The sequence below is a fragment of the Vulpes lagopus genome, chromosome 19 (genome assembly GCF_018345385.1).
Source record: "Vulpes lagopus strain Blue_001 chromosome 19, ASM1834538v1, whole genome shotgun sequence".
In the NCBI taxonomy this organism is placed as follows: Eukaryota; Metazoa; Chordata; class Mammalia; order Carnivora; family Canidae; genus Vulpes; species Vulpes lagopus.
The window spans coordinates 27,647,064-27,666,950 of record NC_054842.1 but is presented as its reverse complement, the minus strand read 5'-3'; the positions used below and the strand labels follow the sequence as shown (position 1 = coordinate 27,666,950).

The window sequence follows — 19,887 nt, the reverse complement described above, 5'->3', positions numbered from 1 at the left end:
GATTTTGCCATTTCTTCCTATGAATATCAGAACCACAAGCAACTTTTCTCTCATACATGCCAGGTCCTGCCACCTTTGTGGTGTAATACATAAAGGCTCAAAAGCAGGTTGCACAAGAAGCAGGCTATCAAGTAAAAAATTTACTATCAACATAAAAAATACATTTCGATTATTTCTACTAGGTTTCAAACAGTGTTACTTATAGCACCTGCTGTTATTTTGAGTATCAGAAATAAACCAACTTCCCATTGGGGGGGGGGGTAGCCAACTATTACATTAGCATGAAGCTCAAATATTAGAGCTTAGTGCTTACCTGTCCAATCCTAAGCATTGTACCATCTCCATTTCTAGCTAAAGATGAAGCAAGTTACATGTCATGGAATGGGGATGGCTGACCCAGCAGGCCTCTAAGAAACACTTTCCATCAACCTAGATCAAATGACAACTGATCCCTGGATGATACATGACATGGTTTTGGGTTAGGGTAACCTCAGCAAAAATCTTCAGGTTTGCCTTTGTGGATTAGTTCACCCTCTCAATCTATTCTTTCCTGCCTTTATTAGTTTGTTACTTCAACATTCTTCCACATTCTCAGCAAAGTATGTGTCTCCCATCAGAGTTTTGGTGTAATCCCCCTAGTGCACAGACAAGGTATTCTTTATCTTCAAGGACTTCTCCCAAATACCAAAATCTCAAATAGCTATCAAGTTATTCTCACAAATCTTTCTTTACAGAATAATCACCATTGTCTTCTTTCCTGTCTCCCCAACTAAAACATAAGCTTCCTTATGGCAGGAACCTCGCCAGGTTCATTGCTATAACTCTGGTGAAGTTCCAGTATTTACACAGTGCTTGTCACAGGATATGTACTCAATAAGTGTTTGCTCAAGGGCTAAATAGGTCTTATTATTATTTTTTTTTTTTTGCTAAATAGGTCTTAAAAGTAAAAATGCATTTTTTCTTAAAGTTTAGAGAAAGACAGGAAAATATATTTTAAGATTAAATTATGGACTTTTCTAATTAAGGAAATACTACTTCAGCCTGTATTTCAGTCCTAATTTCAGATAAGACCAATAAATATCTTAAGAAGGGCAAGAGGAGTAAAATAACCACAAAGAAATGAGAGCACAAAAAAGAGGAATTAAGTGGAGAAATGGAGACTTCTACAAATATGGGAGGGGACGCCTGGCTGGCTCAGTCAGTAGAATGTGTGATTTTTGATCTTCTGGTTGTGGGTTTAAGTCCCACATTGGATGTAGAGATTACTTAACGATAAATTTAAAAAGAGTGTTGGAGAGGGGGAGATGGAGAAATGATCTTGATAGAGTGGGGTGCTTTATGCATCAGTGTCTTTCTGTTTTAAAAGTAGTCACTAGCCAAGCTTTACTTTCCATCTTCTATTAGACTGAGCTCTGGTTTAAAAGGGATGGTCACAGTAAGACAGACACCAGAGGGGATTCCTGTTACATTCTTTTTTTTTTTTTTTTTAAGATTTTATTTATTAGGAGAAAAAAAGATTTTATTTATTCATTCATGAGAGACAGACAGGCAGAGACACAGGCAGAGGGAGAAGCAGGCTCCGTGCAGGCAGCCCGATGCCGAACTCGATCCCGGGCCTCCAGGATCAGGCCCTGGGCTGAAGGCGGCGCTAAACCGCTGAGCCACCTGGGCTGCCCTCCTGTTACATTCTTGTGGAGTTTTGGTAGGCAAAGGAAAGGGTTCTTTACCTTTGGAAAAGAGCAAATCCAACACCTATCCAATCAGTTCTACACTGTCAAAGAACTTTACAATTCAAGATATATTTTTGCTACTGTTTTACATCTGAACCACCTACACCAGAAGGGATACAAGAAAGGAATGAATAGGCAGAAAGCAAAGACTACTAAGAAAGTATGAACAAACTGAAAACAATGTCTGGTTGGTTCATCATTTCAGTGCTAAGTGAATTGTGGAAACTGAACTCAAAACTATTCTTCCCCATAGGCAGAGCCAAAATGGCCCCATCCCATTGAGGTTGGGCCTGGTCATATGATTTGCTCTAGCCAGGGGTATATTAGCAGATGTGATGCATGCAGAAGCATAAACTGTGTTTGTGTGAGTGGGCTTGCCTTCTTGTGCTTTTGTCATCATCACAGAGAATTTCCAGACAACTTCAGCAGTCTAGTCCAAGTCCGAAGAGGAATAGAGATGGCGCAGACCCAAGCCCAACTCATGGCAAATAGTTAAGCCCAGCCAGATCTCCAAGTGTGAAGCAGTCACCCAGCCAAGCCTGTCAGCCAACCTGCAAAAGCATGAGTGAGAATTATTAAATTATTTAAAGTTGAAGAGATTTGGTGCAACAACAGCAACTGAAACATAAGTATGCCTTTTTCTTAGACTCATTGTAAGGGTAAATCTTGTTTTTCCTTCACTGCTACATGCTCAGGACGTAGCAGTTTCTGGTAATTAGCAGATGTTCAATAAACATGTTGCAGTCATATTTATGTTTCTTCTAAAATTAGTGACTTAGAATAAAATTGAAAGGAACTTACATAGTTCAGTTGTCAAGCATGTGGTTGAACTTCAAAATCACCAATTTCAACAAGGATCAGAAAGCATATTAGAGGTCTTTAGGTGGTTAAGAGCACTGACTATAGAAATAACTGCCTGGATTTAAATCCAGGCTTTGTGAATTACTAGGCAGCCGATCTTGGGCAAGTTACTTCACCTTTTTTGCCTTACTCCTCATCTGTTACATGGTACTATTAATAGTACCTACCTCACAGGATAGTTGTATAGGTTGAGATGTAGTTCAATCACTTACAACCCTACCCAATACATGACAAATACTTATAGGCATTTTATTATTACCAGCATAAGAGGATTTTGAGCAAGGTTATGAAAATCCTCTTTGCTTGCTCCTCCAGTTCACCTATTTATATCTTTTTGTTCTCACTTTTGTTATCTCATCTCTGTACAAATGTATAATTAGCTCTTTTGTAGGTTCACATGGTCTTTTTGTGCTCTGGAGTGCTAAATGCTGACACCTATTCCACTCTCTCTCTTCCACCAGCCATTTTACAAACCACTGATTTTGTTCCTTTCACCTAGGATAGCATCTGCCCCTTCTTCACCTGCTCAAAGCATAGTTGTTCCTTAATGTCCAACCTAAATGTCATCTCTCCCAGAAAGTCTGTTCTTTCCAAAGTCATCTTTTGTTCTCTGACCTTCCTTAGCAGTTCATCTGTACCTCAATTATAATTTTATACTTTCTATTTTCAGGTATATGCATTTCCATGATGAGACTATAACTCCTAGAGGACACAGCTTCTAGGCTCACTTTCTGCCCATTCCCACCCTCAAGTATATGGTAGGCAAGCAATAAATATTTGTTGAACTAATACATTTGAGAAGCCCACTCAGGTTTCATCTAAAATCTAAAACAGCTTTGTCAAGAAGTCATCAAGTTTTTAAGAAAGGTAAAAATGAGTTAGAATACTAATTAGACATTAAAAGATAAAGAAGTTTATATGTAAAAAAGAAAGACACTTGATTTATTGCATTAAAAAAACCTTTATTTCATTTAAAAGGTCCAATATAAGCCAAATTAAACCCCAAAATGACAGCTACACTTAGAGATCTCCTGAACTAAATGGCACTGTTTGAGTTGAGTGTCTTGTTAAAGGAAGTCATTTGCTATTACGACCATTTCCCCCAAAGTAGTTCTAGAGCAGAAGCTGGTATTACTATAATACACATCAGATATTTCAGATGTCATCTTTCATGCAGAAGTTAAAAAAGCAAACAGGCTTTTCTATTCTGTATGAGGATAAAAACCACTACAGAGCAGGGCCTGAATGCTTTTGACATACAAGGTGTAACTATAAAGGAACTTACTGTGCTGCTGTGTTCATTCATTGAAGTTGTCCATGTACATACTCCAACAATACTAGGGCTGCTCAAATACTATTTGGACCAGCAGTTTGGGATTTCCCCTCATTAGGTGCAGACCAAATGAAGTGGCTGATCAAGCTGGGGACAGACTGTCACAAAATGCGATCACAAAGCAATGAAACAGATTTCCTAGTGGGCAAGCAATTGAAAGGACCATCTCACAAATATTTTCAGTAATAGCCTCATTTATATAGAGTGATACAAGATTTAAGTTCTGGCATGTGTGAGGATAAGTTAAAAACAGCTTGTTACTTTATAGCTACACCTTGGATTTCATTAGATGGGTAATCTAACTGTGTTTAATGAGTCCTTCTGGAAATCACTTCAGCAGATAAGTCAAACAGCCTGTAAAAGAGAAGACATGGCAGAGGGCGTGAGATTCATCCTTCCAACGTTCATGTTCTCTTGGAGGACAGACCCGGGCCCAAGGACAGAAGTTACCGGGAGGGAGGCTTCAACTCCATCTAAGGAAGACCTTTCTAACAGTTAGAGCTGCTCAACAATTGAATGGACTGCTTGGTGAGGTAGAGTCACTGGAAGTGTTCAAGGTGGAAAGATCACCCTTGTAGAAGGGACTCCTGTATTTGTTAAGAGGTTAGACTGGATGAACCTCAGGTCTCTTTCAATTCTGAGATTCTAGAAAATTCCCTCAGGGAATTCAGAAGAGAATTCCTAAAAGGAAAGAGAAAGCACACATATGTATACTTTTAGAATCCTCTTGAGTTTTTTTTTTTTTCAAAAGGTACAATAGAAAATGTAGTCCACTGTCTTTAAAATGCAAATTTCACCTTCCTACCATTAATAATTAGGAAGGGTCCATTATGACTTCTTTATATTATAAAGAAAAGATGAAGGATTACATTTATAATTTCTGTAAATATTTTAGAAAAAAATGCTTAAAATCTAGTAGTCAATGCCCTAGAAACTTTATAGATTTTTAGGTAATATGCACAGATACAAATACATTATTCATTAAATACAACTCACATCTGTGTTTTATTATACTCTAAAATATACAGGAATCTTGATGTACTGAAAGAGTGCAAGTAAATACAGTATTCAAGCAGTCACTATTTCTATGTACATGCTCATTAATTCTTCAAAAACCCCACAAAATTATCAAATAGATCAAAATACTGTTCTGTGTTTTCACACTTTATATTCAGAAAAACCAGCTGAAATTTACAATGTCATAAAGTTTCCAGTTTCACAATACAAAAAGATAAAATGAAATTGGGTATCATTTTGTGAAAATTTATGGAACTTGACCCAGATCTGTAAGACCCCCTACATATGTGAAATCATTCTTACTGGGAAAGTGACAGTTACAGTAAAAGCAGAACCATATAAATTGTTATTTAAAAGCCTAAAGATCAGCCTTTCTCCCTCTCTCTCTCTCTGTTATTTGAAAGGCAGTCTTCCAATTCGGCAGGCAATTGTTTTTTTCCTCAAGTAGTAGCATATTTAAATCTTGAATAAGACCCAGTAGAGAAATGCCTTCCAAGAGGCCTGATGATGCTAACTTACCAATAATAAGGGATTTTTTTCCTTTTGATTATTCACTAAACAGTGAAAACAAAATCCCCCAATTCATTGTGGAGGCACAAAAGTAACATAAGTGATGAAGGTGTACCATCCAAAGTAGTGAGGTCGAAAATTCCATTCCCCAGGACCACTTAGCTGCAATAGGGTGAAAATAATCTACTTTCTGATTTCATGAAATTTTCTTCTAGGAAATTCTTTACATTTTCAAACAAAAATAGTTCAATTTTAAACCTAAACCATTCAAAACTGGTCAACAACCACCCGACCCCAATCTAGCTCATGTCTACATCACAAGTATTTTCACCCTGACTGCACTCAGCCAGCTGGTTTTTAATTCTAATATTATAAAAGTTGGAATTTTTAAATTTTTATGTAAAAGAAAAAATGTAAAAATACATCTGCTTTCTCTCATGGTTTAATACAGTATTCGAAGGCTTTCAGATGTTTTCTTTAAAAAAAAATCAACATTTAAAACCAAATCTCAGCTTCATTTTCAGAAATATTAAAGTTTGGTTTAGATAATGTCTCATTTCACCTATTCTTGTTTCCACAAAATGGCATTCTATTAAAAAAACTTTTAAGTTACTTGGTCCTTTGGCAATTTGCTGTGCACATAATGCCTAATGTACCAAACTTTTATTGCCCTTAAACTTAGTTGTAGTTTTATTGGTAAAATTTAAATCTAGTGTCCTTATCTCTTCTTTTACAATAGTGTTGCTTGTATAAGCAGATTAGGGTGCAGTGTCTCAAATTATTCCTGGCACTGCAAAACCAAATTAAACAATTCCACAAAGTAATTTGACATCAAAGTGTTTTCCTCTGGTCAAGTCTATTTCAAGATTCTAGAAGTTCCTTTTGCAAAACTTGCCTTTAAAACTCTTCTTCCTAATGTCATCACATTTCTCATATTTGCTCACTCTGCGATCTTTCTTTCTTCTCATGTTGAATTTGTATGTGAATAAGAAAGTGCCTTTTTTCCTGAAAAAGCACAATCTGAAGCATTAGTGTCAGAACTCCTCATTTAGACCTCTGGCTCAGCCTCTTAGTAGGTCTCAGAATCAGAGTCATTGAGCTCGTCCACATCAGTGTATATGTACTCCTGTTCTCCGCCAATGTTGTTGAAACTGCAATAGGAGCTAGGTTCATTCCTCATGATGGGCAAGGCTTCAAAGCTGACTGTTTTTGAGGTGTTGGTGTAACGGTTAATGGCATTGAATGTCAGGGATGACAAAGGGCTACTTGATGAGACAGGCATCATGGTGGCCAAAATGAGAGCTAGGCAATCAGCCACATCCTTATTGGGAGCACAGGCCAAAGCTGGGGTATAGCCTAGAATTAAAAATAAAATTTAAATAATTAAACATCCTGAGATAAGGAAATAAGTCTAATGGTCTTCAATTTTAGACACACTTTAAATTACTTGGCTTATAATAAATTGGCTTAATTAGAATGATTCAGAAATTTCCCAACAGTAGAAAAAAGTTCTAGGGTGGGAGAATATATATATACACACACACACTGTATTATAGAAGAGGAAACTGAGGCCCAGAGATGGACGATTTCTCCAAGATCTCAAAACTTATCCATATACACCTGAATTCACAGAAGATATTGAGCTAGAATGGAAAAAATACAAGCAAACAAAAACCCTCAGACTGATCAAGCTTCCTTCAGAGTGGTGGAAGAATCTGTTAACTTGTAGTTATACTAAGTGCTTACATGCTGAGAAATCTAAATGTGTACAGTTTCATGAATGAGGCACAGAAGTGATCAAAGATGTTCACTGAATGAATGGCATCTGGCTGTTGACCAACTTTTCTCTAAGGGACACAGAACACTGATGAAAAACAGGAGTTTTTATTTTTATTATTTTTTTTTAATTTTTTAATTTATTTATGATAGTCACAGAGAGAGAGAGAGAGAGAGGCAGAGACACAGGCAGAGGGAGAAACAGGCTCCATGCACCGGGAGCCTGACGTGGGATTCGATCCTGGGTCTCCAGGATCGCGCCCTGGGTCAAAGGCAGGCGCCAAACCGCTGCGCCACCCAGGGATCCCAAAAACAGGAGTTTTTAAAGTTTACCTGTTTATTTCATAAGTCAAAACCCAATGTTTCCTTTTCAACTCTTCCTTTCTTTAGAAGCCTGATCTTACCATTAAGGTACCACAAAGTATCAACAAACTGAGTAAGTAAACATTTGTTACCTTGGCTGGTACAAGACCCTGTCTTGAGGATGAAGTGAAATAGAAGATGGTGAGAGCACACCATATGATGCCAAGTTTAGATCACCCCCAACTGGAATTCTAGCAGCAAATGTCTTAGAAGTTTTAACTTACAGCTTCATTTCTCCATTGCATATCTAGATACATTCTTCCCTATTGCTATATATATAAATGCTTTAGCTTTTACACTCATATATGTGACTCTTGAACAATGTAGGGGTGGGGGGACAGGGAGGGTGCCTAAAGGAATGAAACCCTGCATAGTCGAAAATGTGTGTATAACTTTTGACTCCCCAAAACTTAACTACTAATAGCCTACTGTTGACTGGAAGCCTTACCAATAACATAAAACAATATATATTTTGCATATTGTATGTATTATAAGCTGTATTCTTATAATAAAGCTAGAGACAAGTCATAAGAAAAAATACATTTATAGTACCATTAAAAAAAAATCCATGTATTAAATGACCCATGTAGTTCAAACCTGTGTTGTTCAAGGGAAAACTGTATGTATTTTATAATGTCACATTTTTTTTACATAGCTAAATGATTTATCAAAAAACAAACCTTCACGTAATCACTACTCAGATTAAGAAAGAATATTACCAGCATACCTTACTAATCACTATCCCTGTTCTCTTCCACAAAAGTAACCACTATCCTGACTTACGTGGTAATCATGGCTATGAGTTCCTTTCTAGTTATATTCATAAATGCTACGGTTCAGTGTTTTTTTGAACCAAATGTAAACGGAATCATATAGTATGTATTATTTTATATCTGGCTTCTTCTGCTTAACATTATGCTTGCAAGATTTACCCATGTTGTTGTATATAACTGTAGTCAATTCATTTTTATTGTTGTACATTCCATTACTGTGATTATACCATGGTTTGATTACCCATTCTAACTACTAGACCTTTAACTGTTTCCAGTTCTCCTATATATTTTTATCCATGCCATGTTATCCTTGAGAAAGAAGAAATGTTTTTTTTTTTTCCCTTCTTAAATCTCCCCCTTTTTTAGAGTCAAAGGGAACAGCTGATGCCCCTGAAAATTTGGCAGGAGTGACTGAAGGGTGTGCATTTTTAAAAATTAAACCTGTTTACTGAAAATGAGGAGAGTGCTTCAATGCCCACACTTCAAGAGATCTTCTGAAAGCCTGAGGGTGCCTGTTATACTCTGTAGGCAGAACAACCCCTTAGACAGGTCATGATGCCTGAATGAGAGTAAGGTAGGGGGAGAAGAGCATCGCAGGTGTGTTATATAGTTGGAATATGACAGAAAGCAGGCTCCTCTCTTCTGCATGGAGTTGATATGGTCAGCTAAAGATAAAAGAGAAGCAAATTGTCTGAAGACAAGGGTCTAATCTAACTCATGCAAGTATAAAATATTTTGCTTCCTCCAGAAAAATCCATGGAAATATATGGCTCTGACTTGTCAATTTTGGACCCTGATTACTCTCTCACATTGCAAAGTGTGTTAGAAGATACCCAGGTGGTCACAGATGACCTTCCTTATCTTGTTATATTATCCCTTCTGTTTATTTATAAGGAAAAATCTATATAAAATATTGAAAATGATCAACAAAATTTGAGTATTAGCTTATGATTCAGAGTCTCATAATGTGGCCAAACATCTAAGGTTAGCATTTTAGGCTGTTCATTTTAATCTATATGTAATAACTGTATCTCTAGAAATGTAATTTGCTGATAATGAAAATTTATTTTAAAGCTATATGAGGGGATCCCTGGGTGGCGCAGCGGTTTAGCGCCTGCCTTTGGCCCAGGGCGCGATCCTGGAGACCCGGGGTCGAATCCCACGTCGGGCTCCCGGTGCATGGAGCCTGCCTATGTCTCTGCCTCTCTATAGCTCTCTCTGTGTAACTACCGTAAAGAAGTAAAAAATTAAAAAAAAAAATCTCTAAAAAAAAAAAAAAAGCTATATGAGTCTGAACTTATAGATGCCATCATTTACTTCTTTGGATTTCATGACTTACACATTCTTATGGTTCCCAAATCTTTATATCCAACCTAGATCTTGCTTTTGGTCTCTAGGTCCGTATGTCCCATTATCCACTTGGGGTTTCCACTGAAATTTTCTCATGTCCCCAAATGAATCTAGCTCTTCCTCCTACATTCCAATTTTAAAAGCATTTCCATCATCCACACAGCACTCCAAGCCAGATGGTGTGAGATTTATTCCCATACAAAGTCTCACTGAGTTCCTTCATAAGATCTCTAGAAACATGTATCTTTTCATCTTCAGTGCTTCTACCATAATTCTAGTTACCACCTTCTCTCACCTGTAAATGTTACTTTGTTTTCCCATTCTAATCTTGCTCCCCTCAAACTGCTAGCTTCCTACTGCACCGATCCCTTGCCATTTGATTTAAGAGACTCTGGCACAACTCCAATATTTACAATATCCTGTGTTTTCTCTCTAAATATGCCACTCTCTGCTTAGAAAGCTCTCTCCCCACTTTTTTATTTGTCCTTTGGATTTTGGCTTATAAGCCACATTTTTGGGATGCCTTCCCTGATCCTGTAAGAAAGAGTTTGAACTCTCTTATGTGTTCTTACAGCATTTTAAGTTTTCTCCAAATGAACCACTTTCAGTGTGTTGTAGTAGCCTGTTTATACTCCTCTCCATTTAAGGAAGTAGATGGTCTTAGTCACATCCTATCTTCAGAACTGAGCATAGTGCTTGGCACAGTCACTCAACAAATAACCACTCATTATGTCCAGGCACTTTCCTAAGTACTTAGCATATAACAGTGAAAGCAACTGATAGAAAGTCCCTTTCTCCATGGAGCTTATATTCATTTACTGGGGGACATATGCAATCATAATAAAAAATTCAATTACATACAGAAGATAAGCTTTATGGAAAAGAAGAAAGAAGAAAGGAAAGAGCAGGTAACAAGGACTGAAAATGCCATAGTAGAGGTCAGTAGCAGGTTGTAGTATATATAATAGGCTTGAGAAGATAAAACCTGAGTAAAGATTTGAAACAGTTAAAGGATTTAGTCAAAGACTTGCTTGGGGACAGAGTGTTCCAGTCAGGGAAAAGAAGCCAGAACAAAGAATCACAATGCACATATACATTCCTAGTGAGCATGGGCTGGCATGGTAGAATGGAGAGAAGGAAGAGTAGAAGATGAGGTTAGAGAGGTAATAGGGCAACAGATTGTGTAGGGCCTTGAAGATCACTGTAAGTGAAGGGAGATTTAAATTAGTATCTTCTCATATTTTAAAAGGATCCAGGCCAGGGTGGTAAGAATAGAAAAAGTGGGTCTATTTTGGATATACTTTGGAGGTGCATCAGTTGTATATGAAGGATTATACACTGGATGTGAGAAAGACGAGTCAAGGACAACCCAGGTTTTTGTCCTGAGTAATTATAAGGATCGGAATTGTCATCAACTTAAGATCAGGAGGCTGTGGGGAGAACAGGCTTGGCAGGAAAAGAGACAGAGTCAGTTCAATTCTGGACAGGTTAGGTTTGAGCTTTATTAGATATTCATACAATACTGTCAATTAGGCAGCTGGATCTGTAAATGGATCACATCTCTATATAGACTCTGAGAGGTCTGGGCTGGAGATATAAATCCAGAAATTCTCAGCATATAGGTAGTATCAAAGAACCAAAGGACTACATATAGATAGGGAAAGCAAAAAGAACCAAAGATGGAGTCCTACAGCTCTCTAATATTAAGGATATGGGGAGAAGAGGGAGAAACTTCGCAGAAGAAACTAGGAAGGAGTAACTAGTAATATAGGGTGAAAAACCAAGAAAGTGTAAAGTCCTAAAAGTCAAGTAAACAAAGTTTAACAAAGAAAAAAGTATATACCTGAAACTTATCTAATGTTGCATGTCAATTATGCCTCAATTAAAAAAAATAAAATAAAAAACATATTTCAATTCCAGTGAATTTGGTTATTACTTAATCCAACCATTAAAATAGCACCCTACGGACCCTCCCCCAGTTATTAGTTGAAGGAACCAAGTATTTGTGAATGAAGGCAGATTGGATTCACCCATAGAAGGGTACTGTAATCAAACTCTTAAGACTCCTCTCTTACCCTGACCTAAAGTGATCTATACCTATTTATCTATGTAACAGTATGTAGCATAAAGAAAAATATAGAGATTGTTTGGGGAAATATTGGACACTTGCTATGCCACACTGCAACGTTCACATCCCCACTTACTCCCTTATTCCTGTATATTTTAAATTCTTTATTAAAACCCTTACTCCTACTTAAAAAAAGAAAAGAAAAAGGAATAATCAATTGTGCCAAATTCTGATACACGAGGTACAATGAGAACTAAGAACTGATTCAATATCATGAAGATCACTGGTGATCTTAAGGACAGTATAGCTGTGTGGTGGGAGCAAAAGTCTGACCAGAGGGGCCTCAGGAGAGAATGAAGGGGGGGGAAGAACTGGGGACAGCAGGAGAGCCAACACTTGAGTAATTATGCTAACAAAGGGGAAAATCAAGAAATATGGCAGTAGTTGCAGAAGTAGTTAGATTAATTGAAGATTTTAAGATGAGGGAAATAATGTTTATATATGCATGGGAATAATCTAGGAAGGTTCCTACAAAAAGTCCTTATTACAGGAAACAATGAAGAATTGTAAAGTGACAGTCTCAAGTAGGCAAAAGGGAATAGGATCCAAATAGTGGGAAGATTAACTTAGATAAGAACCTGGTTCTTAAGGGCCTTGGTAAGTATTTGCTGACAGAACAAATTCTTTGAATACTAAGATGAATGAAGGTGATAACACTAAACCAAAGTTAGTGAAATCAGAAGTTTATTTGTTACATAGATTTTTCTTATTTTTTTTTTTACCCTTATCCACTTTGCCAAAGTATGATTCAATGTTTATTTCAGTTCTCCTTTTTGACCAATATAAAATACCCACATTTCTTCACTTCAAATATGGATCAAAAGATAAAAGCCTCTAGTAAAATCCAGGTTAACGAAAGAAACTACAGAACTACTTACCATTTTCGTCTACTGCAAGCACACTTGCTCCTTTCCCCAAAAGTTCCTGAACCACCATTGTCAGCCCATTTCGGGCAGCAACATGCAGAGGTCTGAGGGGGGGAAAATATTATAAATGTACATGCACACAGGTATGTGGCTCTGAGTATATACATGTACACACACACACACACACACTTTCTCAATTCTGGTTAAAGAGCTTTTTTGGTAACTTGTGATGACCCAAAAATACAAAATTGAGGCATTCAGTCCTAAGAGCAATGAAGATAGACATGAGGGACAACAAAATCAATGTGCAGAGTATACTATCAAACCTTGCCAAGGTGCGTGACCATAGCATTGCCCCCGCCCAAGCAATTCACCTTCACCAATACCTTTTGTTTACTCCTAAGATTCAATGTTTAAAAAGATTTTAATAACTAAACTGCATTCTTATTTTAAGAAATGAGTTTGGCAAGTATATATATAATAAAAACCTTTAATTGCAATAGCACAAATTTCAATAAACTCTGAAAATAATTTACAGGTGACTAGTTTTGGGACCCTCAAGAAATCTGATTGATACATGAATGGGAACTGTTATAAAATTGTTTTTTTTTTTTAAGCCAAGACTCAAAGTAGAATAGCAAACAGAAATTGGGAGAGAAAAATGGGAGACTTTGATCTAAGAGGTCACTTGAAAGATGGCTGTCACACTAAGAACTTGATTCTTTCTGAACTCTCTCTAGTTTACAGACACATATCAAGCTTTTCATTTATTGCTAGAGTCAAATAACATATTATTCCAGTTGATTTCCATAAACACACAGAATAGTACTATCTTCTTACAAAAAATTATGTAATTAGATCAAGGAAAAAACACAGTATTTTCAATATAAAGTTTCAGTACAAAACCTTTTTAAATAATAAGCCTTTTAATTGTGATGAGTTTTGTCAATTATAAAAACAGTTCTTTACTTTTTAACTGCTTCTGTGGCTGAGACTGATTCCAATGGTCTCATGTTAGAAAAATAACTATGAATCATATTTATAATTATAGGTCACAAGATTTACACCAGACATGAAAATACTCACGTTTGCAAGGCTGCATTGGTTGCATTGATGAGGTTTCTATCTGTTATCTTTTCCAGTATTAACAAGGCACTAGTTTCATGACCCTAAAATTATGGCAAATAACTTTTAAAAACTTACATATCATTAAAGATAAATATATAAACTCAATAAACCTCAACTCTTATTCAAACAATATGTACATTACCATATATATGCCATGAATTTTCTTAGCTAATAATACCTTGAATATTTGTTCAAATGTGTTGGTAGAGTAGGGTCAGGGGAGAGGGAAGGAATATTTAAGACTGGAGAGATTAAAGGAAGACAAAAATTAAATTTAGGCTTACACTCCAAAACTTACTTAGCCCATTGGAGATTTTCATACATCATGGTGCCTAACATGTCAGTGTTTTTTTTTCCCCTCAAGAAATCTGATGTCAGTCATCATTAGAGAGGTTCTATCTCTAGCTGTGTTCATTTTAGTAAAGTAGAAAAACTTTACTAAGTTTGGGGAAAATGCCATTATTAATATAAACAATGAAAACATACCCTTAAAACGTGTACCTACCTTGCTACAAGCCAAATGGAGGGCGGTGTTTTTACTGTTATCTTGTAAAGTCAGATCTGCACTAGCACTGCTAACCAGCATCTCTGGGAGGAAAAATTACATCAGGTTTTATATTTATGAACACTCAGATTACTAATAAACTCACTGTAGAGAAATAAAGATATAAAGCAACAAGATCCCTCAAGTGATAGTTTAAGTACAAGAAAAATACTGTAACCTAAAATGTATATACACTATATCATCATATTATCCTGTAAGTCACAGACACAATGGCAACTAACATTTACGCTGTAAGAGCTTACTAAACTCCAAATACTGTGTTAAGTGCTCTGGATTCATACTCTCATAATAACCTTAACAAAGTAGGCATGGTTACTTTTCTCAATTTTAAAGGTGAAAAAAATTAAGGCATAAGGTCACTTAATCGGTAGATCTAGGACTCATATGCAGTCCATCTAACTCCAGAGCCAGTGTCTTTTTTTTTTTTTTTAAGATTTTATTTATTTATTCATGAGAGACATACAGAAAGAGAGAGAGAGAGAGAGAGAGAGAGAGAGAGAGAGAGAGAGAAAGGCAGAGGCACAGGCAGAGGGAGAAGCAGGCTCCACGCAGAGAGCCCGATGTAGGACTCGATCCCCAGTCTCCAGGATCACGCCCTGGGCTGAAGGCGGCGCTAAACTGCTGAGCCACCCGGGGCCCCCCAGAGCCAGTGTCTTAATCGCTATCCTATACTGCCTCGCTGTAGTAAGACTGTGCTATCAGTAAGAGCAAATGAAAACATTGTGTGGTCCTAGATAAAAATATGGGTTGAAAGCAGGCTAAGGGTTTTAAATCTTAGGACTAGGGAGATAACTGGCAAATTTTAGAGTCAGAAGTTTGGGGTCTAAGTTTTCCGTAAGTTAAACATATAGAAGCAATATAGCATTACAGTATTAGAATAATACAAGCCTTAACCAGTGTCTTTACCAACTGTATTTGTCTGTCCATTTTCTGCAGCCATCATGAGAGGTGTTTTCCCAGAAGAGTCAATAGAATTGACTTGAGCATTATGGCTGAGCAGCAGCTGTAAACACTCTACGTGGTCTGTGAAGGCGGCTGCATGGAGAGGGGTTCTGTAATAAAAAGAAATGGGAAGGCTTCACTAAATTTGTACATTGTATACTCTAGAAAAAATTATTCCTAAATTTATGACAAGCAATTTTCAAAGGTTTACATATTAGGCTATAAAATCATTGCCTGGATACAAATAGGTTTAATGATTTACTTATTTCTACCAGAGTAATTTGTATTTCTAATAAAAGGTCCTTAATTAAACTAATATAACATAAAATTGCTAAAAACAAATTACATCATTAAAGAAATTTTTGAAGAAATAAATCCTGACCCAATATTGGCACCTATTACAAAATGGCAGGCTCCCCTCTCCAGCCTTTACTGTTATTTAGAAAACTTTTAACAATAATCTTTGGGTAACAAACATACCTTTTAAAAGGGAGTGGAGGGACCTTTACATTTTACAAGTTTTAAAGAGGAAGACTAAATATCAAAATAATAAAGCTTTTTATAACGAGAACATAAAATTTTATAACAATTTATACTTGCAAATATAAAAATCAACTATTAATTAATAATGGGTTCTCTGTTAATTCTTCCACACTAGCCAGTAGTTAAAATTTTTTCCTATTGCAAGTTAAGCTATTTCCTACATAGTTGAATTCCTACCTTCCTTTTGAATCTGTGGCGTTCACAATGCTGGCACCTAAAGTATCAATTAACATTTCAGCAGCACCTTCGTTGTCATTTATCCTGTGTAAGGTAACAAAGTGATCACTCTTACAGCAATGGTGTATTTCTTAAATAGTCAACCAAATCTGATTCATCTGCCTTTACTTACACAGCACAATGCAAAGGACTGAATGCATTTCCTTCCGTTTTCTGGAAAACTTCCTGTTCTAAGAGAAGTTCTACACATGTCTCATGACCTAAATAAGTAAATGAGATCAGATATTAAAATCCAAAAAAAAAAGGATACTGAAATGCCCAATTACATCCACATATCCCTAACACAAATAAGAAGAAACTTTACGTGGATTAAAAATAACTAGAATGGGGGATCCCTGGGTGGCTCAGCAGTTTAGCGCCTGCCTTTGGCCCAGAGCGCGATCCTGGAGTCCTGGGATCGAGTCCCACGTCAGGCTCTTGGCATGGAGCCTGCCTCTCTATGTCTATCATAAATAAATAAATCTTTAAAAAAATAAACAAAAAAAAATAAAAATAGAATGTTATTCACTGAATGTATTAAACATCACATTTCTAGGAATTTTAATTAATTAATTAATTTTTATTTATTTTTCTAGGAGTTTTAAAATCCAAAGTATAACCTTAAGACCTGAAATTCAGAAGCCTCTTGTAATTTTATAGAAATTTATTATTGACACAATAAATATTTGTTTTGTGGGGAAAAAATTTAGTCTCTTTTTCATGATGATCAGTTAGAAATACCATTTTTTGAAAAGTCATTTATATAGCATACTATAAAGTATATTTATATAGCATAATTAACTTCAAAATGTAAATATTTTCTAATTTTAGTAATGAGGCAATGATAAAATCTCAAATACTATAGTAGTGTCTATAGGGAAAAAGTACACAACCCTGTCCCCACCACCATCTCCAGCCCTACTTTTTAGACTGTAACCACTATTAACTTAATAGTTCCAGGAAATTTGTAAGCATATATAACTGCATGCACAAACATGTACTTCCTTTTAAAATTTTTATGCAAATTTTAAATGCTACAACTTGTTTTTCATTTAATAAACTGTATACATCCTTCCACTATAGCATATATACAAATCTTATTCTTGAATGTTTAGAAAAACTTCACAGCATTAAAGTGTATCATAAATAATTTAATTTCTAATTATGTATTTCAAAGTGATTGCTAATTTGTTTCTTATATTACCAATATGCTGTAATGAAATATTCCAGTACTTTAAAAAGTTTTTGTTTTTCTAAGTCAATTTCCTAGAAATGAGATTGCTAGGTTGAAGGACAAGTATATAGATTACTGACAGGTATGGGGTGCACAGTTTGTATTTATTTATTAAGATTTTATGTATTTATTTGAGAGTATGCATGTGTGCACTGTGCACTCACAGGAGTCAGAGGAGGAGGGAGAGAAAATCTCAAGCAGAGTTGAGGCTCAGTGCAAAGCCCAATGTGGGGCCCAATACCACAACCCCAAGACTGTAACCTGTGTTGAAATCAAGACTTGGAAGCTCAACCGAATAAGCCACCCAGGAGTTTTTGAAGACAGGGAAAAGCCTAAACCTCAGATTTTCTTTACCTAATTTTCAAAGCCAAGATGTTAGTTAAAACGCCTCAACTGCCATACTAATTTCTGCAAATGAAATGTTCCATCTTTTATTTCATTAGTCATTTGGGACCTGCTTTAGGAAAAAATTAGATTCTTATTACAAGGTCTGCATTTATTTCCATGGCTTAATATTTGGCTAACAAAGTGATGCTATATTTCTTTTCTTTTTAATTACTCTAACATTTTCAAATACTAGCTCAACTTAATCCTTATTCCTTACTAGGAAAAGAAGGTAAGTTTTAGGAAAACCTTTAATTGTTCCATCTTCTGTTAGCTCTTTTCTTTAATCCAGTGGTTCCTAACTAGAGCAATTTTGCCTTTCAGTAGACATTCAGCCATATCTGGAGACATTTTTGCTCATCACAACTAGCCATGGGGTAAGAGAATGCTGTCATTTAGCAAGTAGAGATTAGGGATACTTCTAAACACCTTCAACCCACATAGCAGTGCCTCACAACAGAATTTTTGCCAAAATGTCAACAGTCCTGAGGTTGAGAAGCCTTGCTTTAATTCTCTCTAACTGTCAACTCATTAACAAGAAGTAGCCAGGGAAAGTTATCCAGTACAGATTTAAGAGTTTCCTATTTTCCTAGGATAGTTCTCAAGGTGTGGGTCTGGGGAACCTTGGGATGCCATTGCAAACTAGGCTTCTCCTAAAGTAGCCAGTAAAGAAATTTGCCATCCTTCTCACTAAAATTGTTATTTATATTAATATTTAATGATTATTATTTTAAGGTAAAGTAACAAATATCCTTAAATTTCTCAGTTCTCATTTCTAGTACCATAAATATTGACAGCTCTAAATCCCAGATCTTGAAACTGAAAGGTTTGAGAATTACTATCCGAGTAGACTGCATACTCCAAAAAGAGAGGTCTGGGCTACTGATTACCGCCAATAATTGTATCAAGCTGAAAACTTATCATTTTGCATCCTAGCTTATGAAAAGATGATAGAACTGGTCTCCTTCATGTTTCAGAGGGATATTTTGAGGACACTTATAGCTTCATAAAAATTTATCAGTTTTTAAAAGAAACAGGGATAATGTAAGTACTCTTAAGTTCTGTGATTGAATGATTACATAACTGAAAATGTGAACTTTAAAATTTAGTATTATAACCAATTCTCTTCTAAAACTTTGTCATCATTTCATCTTACTTTTGAGAGAAAGGTTGTTTTTTCTGGCTGGTTAAGAGTGCTTCCAATTTTGTTTTTGGCCATACACTAATTAGTAGTGGAAGCAAAACCATTTTACATCTTCTATTCTCAGAATGTCAAATTATAAAATAGTTTTGACTATAAATATGGTATTAGACTGCCTGTATAATCTCTTATTGCATATAGCCAACACACATCAAATTCTTTTCAGCTCAATTCAGAATCATCACAAATTTGCTATGTTCTGGAAGTTAGACATACCTGTTATGATCTTTAAATGGGAACCAGGCACGTAGTTCATGCAAAATTTTGTCTGTTTTGTCTCTTATACATATTGTGCTCAGAGAATCTAAATTTAGCAATAACCGAGTAGGAACTCATTTTAGAGAAACAGTGTTTTCCATAAAGACCTGATAAATTTTGTAATAGATAGCAACTCTCCAAAGGGCATGTACAACAGTAGTGTATTTACAACTAAATGCTCTGCTTGAAGAAAGATAGCTTAGTGTGTGATTTTTCTAATGGTTAACTCTTACTGACATATTAAAAAAAAAGAATCAAAGCAATAAAAGTCCGCTTAAAAATGGTTTCATTTCTTGGAGTGGCTAGGTGGCGCTCAGGCAGCATCCAATTCTTGATATTTGCTCAGGTTATGATCTCAGGGTCATGAGAATGGGTGTGGAACCTGCTTAAGATTCTCTCTCCTTCTCCCTGTGCTCCTCTCTCCCTCTCCTCTAAAAACAAAAACAAAAAGACAAAAACAAAACAAACCAATAAACCAAAAAACCCAGTTTCATTTCTTAAATAAAATTCACATCTGTACGTGTTTCCCTACAATATTAGACGGTTTTCGTTTTCCTCATACTTGTAAAATGCCAAGTTACATTATAAAAACAAATCAAATTCTAATGGTATAATACAGTATCTTTTTAAATTCAGGACTACTCTTTGGCCACTTCACTATATTCATTAAATACCAACTTTATTGAGTAGAAAAGGAGAAAAGAGAAGT

At 35.9% G+C, this 19,887-nt stretch overlaps 1 protein-coding gene across 14 annotated transcripts in view; it reads right to left on the bottom strand.

Moving 5' to 3' along the window:
- Positions 1–3,532: 3,532 nt before the first annotated feature.
- Positions 3,533–19,887, bottom strand: part of ANKRD28 (ankyrin repeat domain 28) — a 197,373-nt gene continuing 181,018 nt past the window's right edge. For all 14 annotated transcript variants that reach the window (XM_041733790.1, XM_041733799.1, XM_041733789.1 and 11 more), the window contains 7 exons: positions 16,235–16,322; positions 16,063–16,146; positions 15,307–15,452; positions 14,341–14,423; positions 13,794–13,876; positions 12,720–12,811; positions 3,533–6,807 (listed from right to left, as the gene is read on the bottom strand). In XM_041733790.1, the coding sequence (XP_041589724.1) occupies positions 6,521–6,807; positions 12,720–12,811; positions 13,794–13,876; positions 14,341–14,423; positions 15,307–15,452; positions 16,063–16,146; positions 16,235–16,322 (863 nt within the window). In that variant the 3' untranslated portion in view covers positions 3,533–6,520. The remainder of the gene's footprint in view (positions 6,808–12,719; positions 12,812–13,793; positions 13,877–14,340; positions 14,424–15,306; positions 15,453–16,062; positions 16,147–16,234; positions 16,323–19,887) is intronic.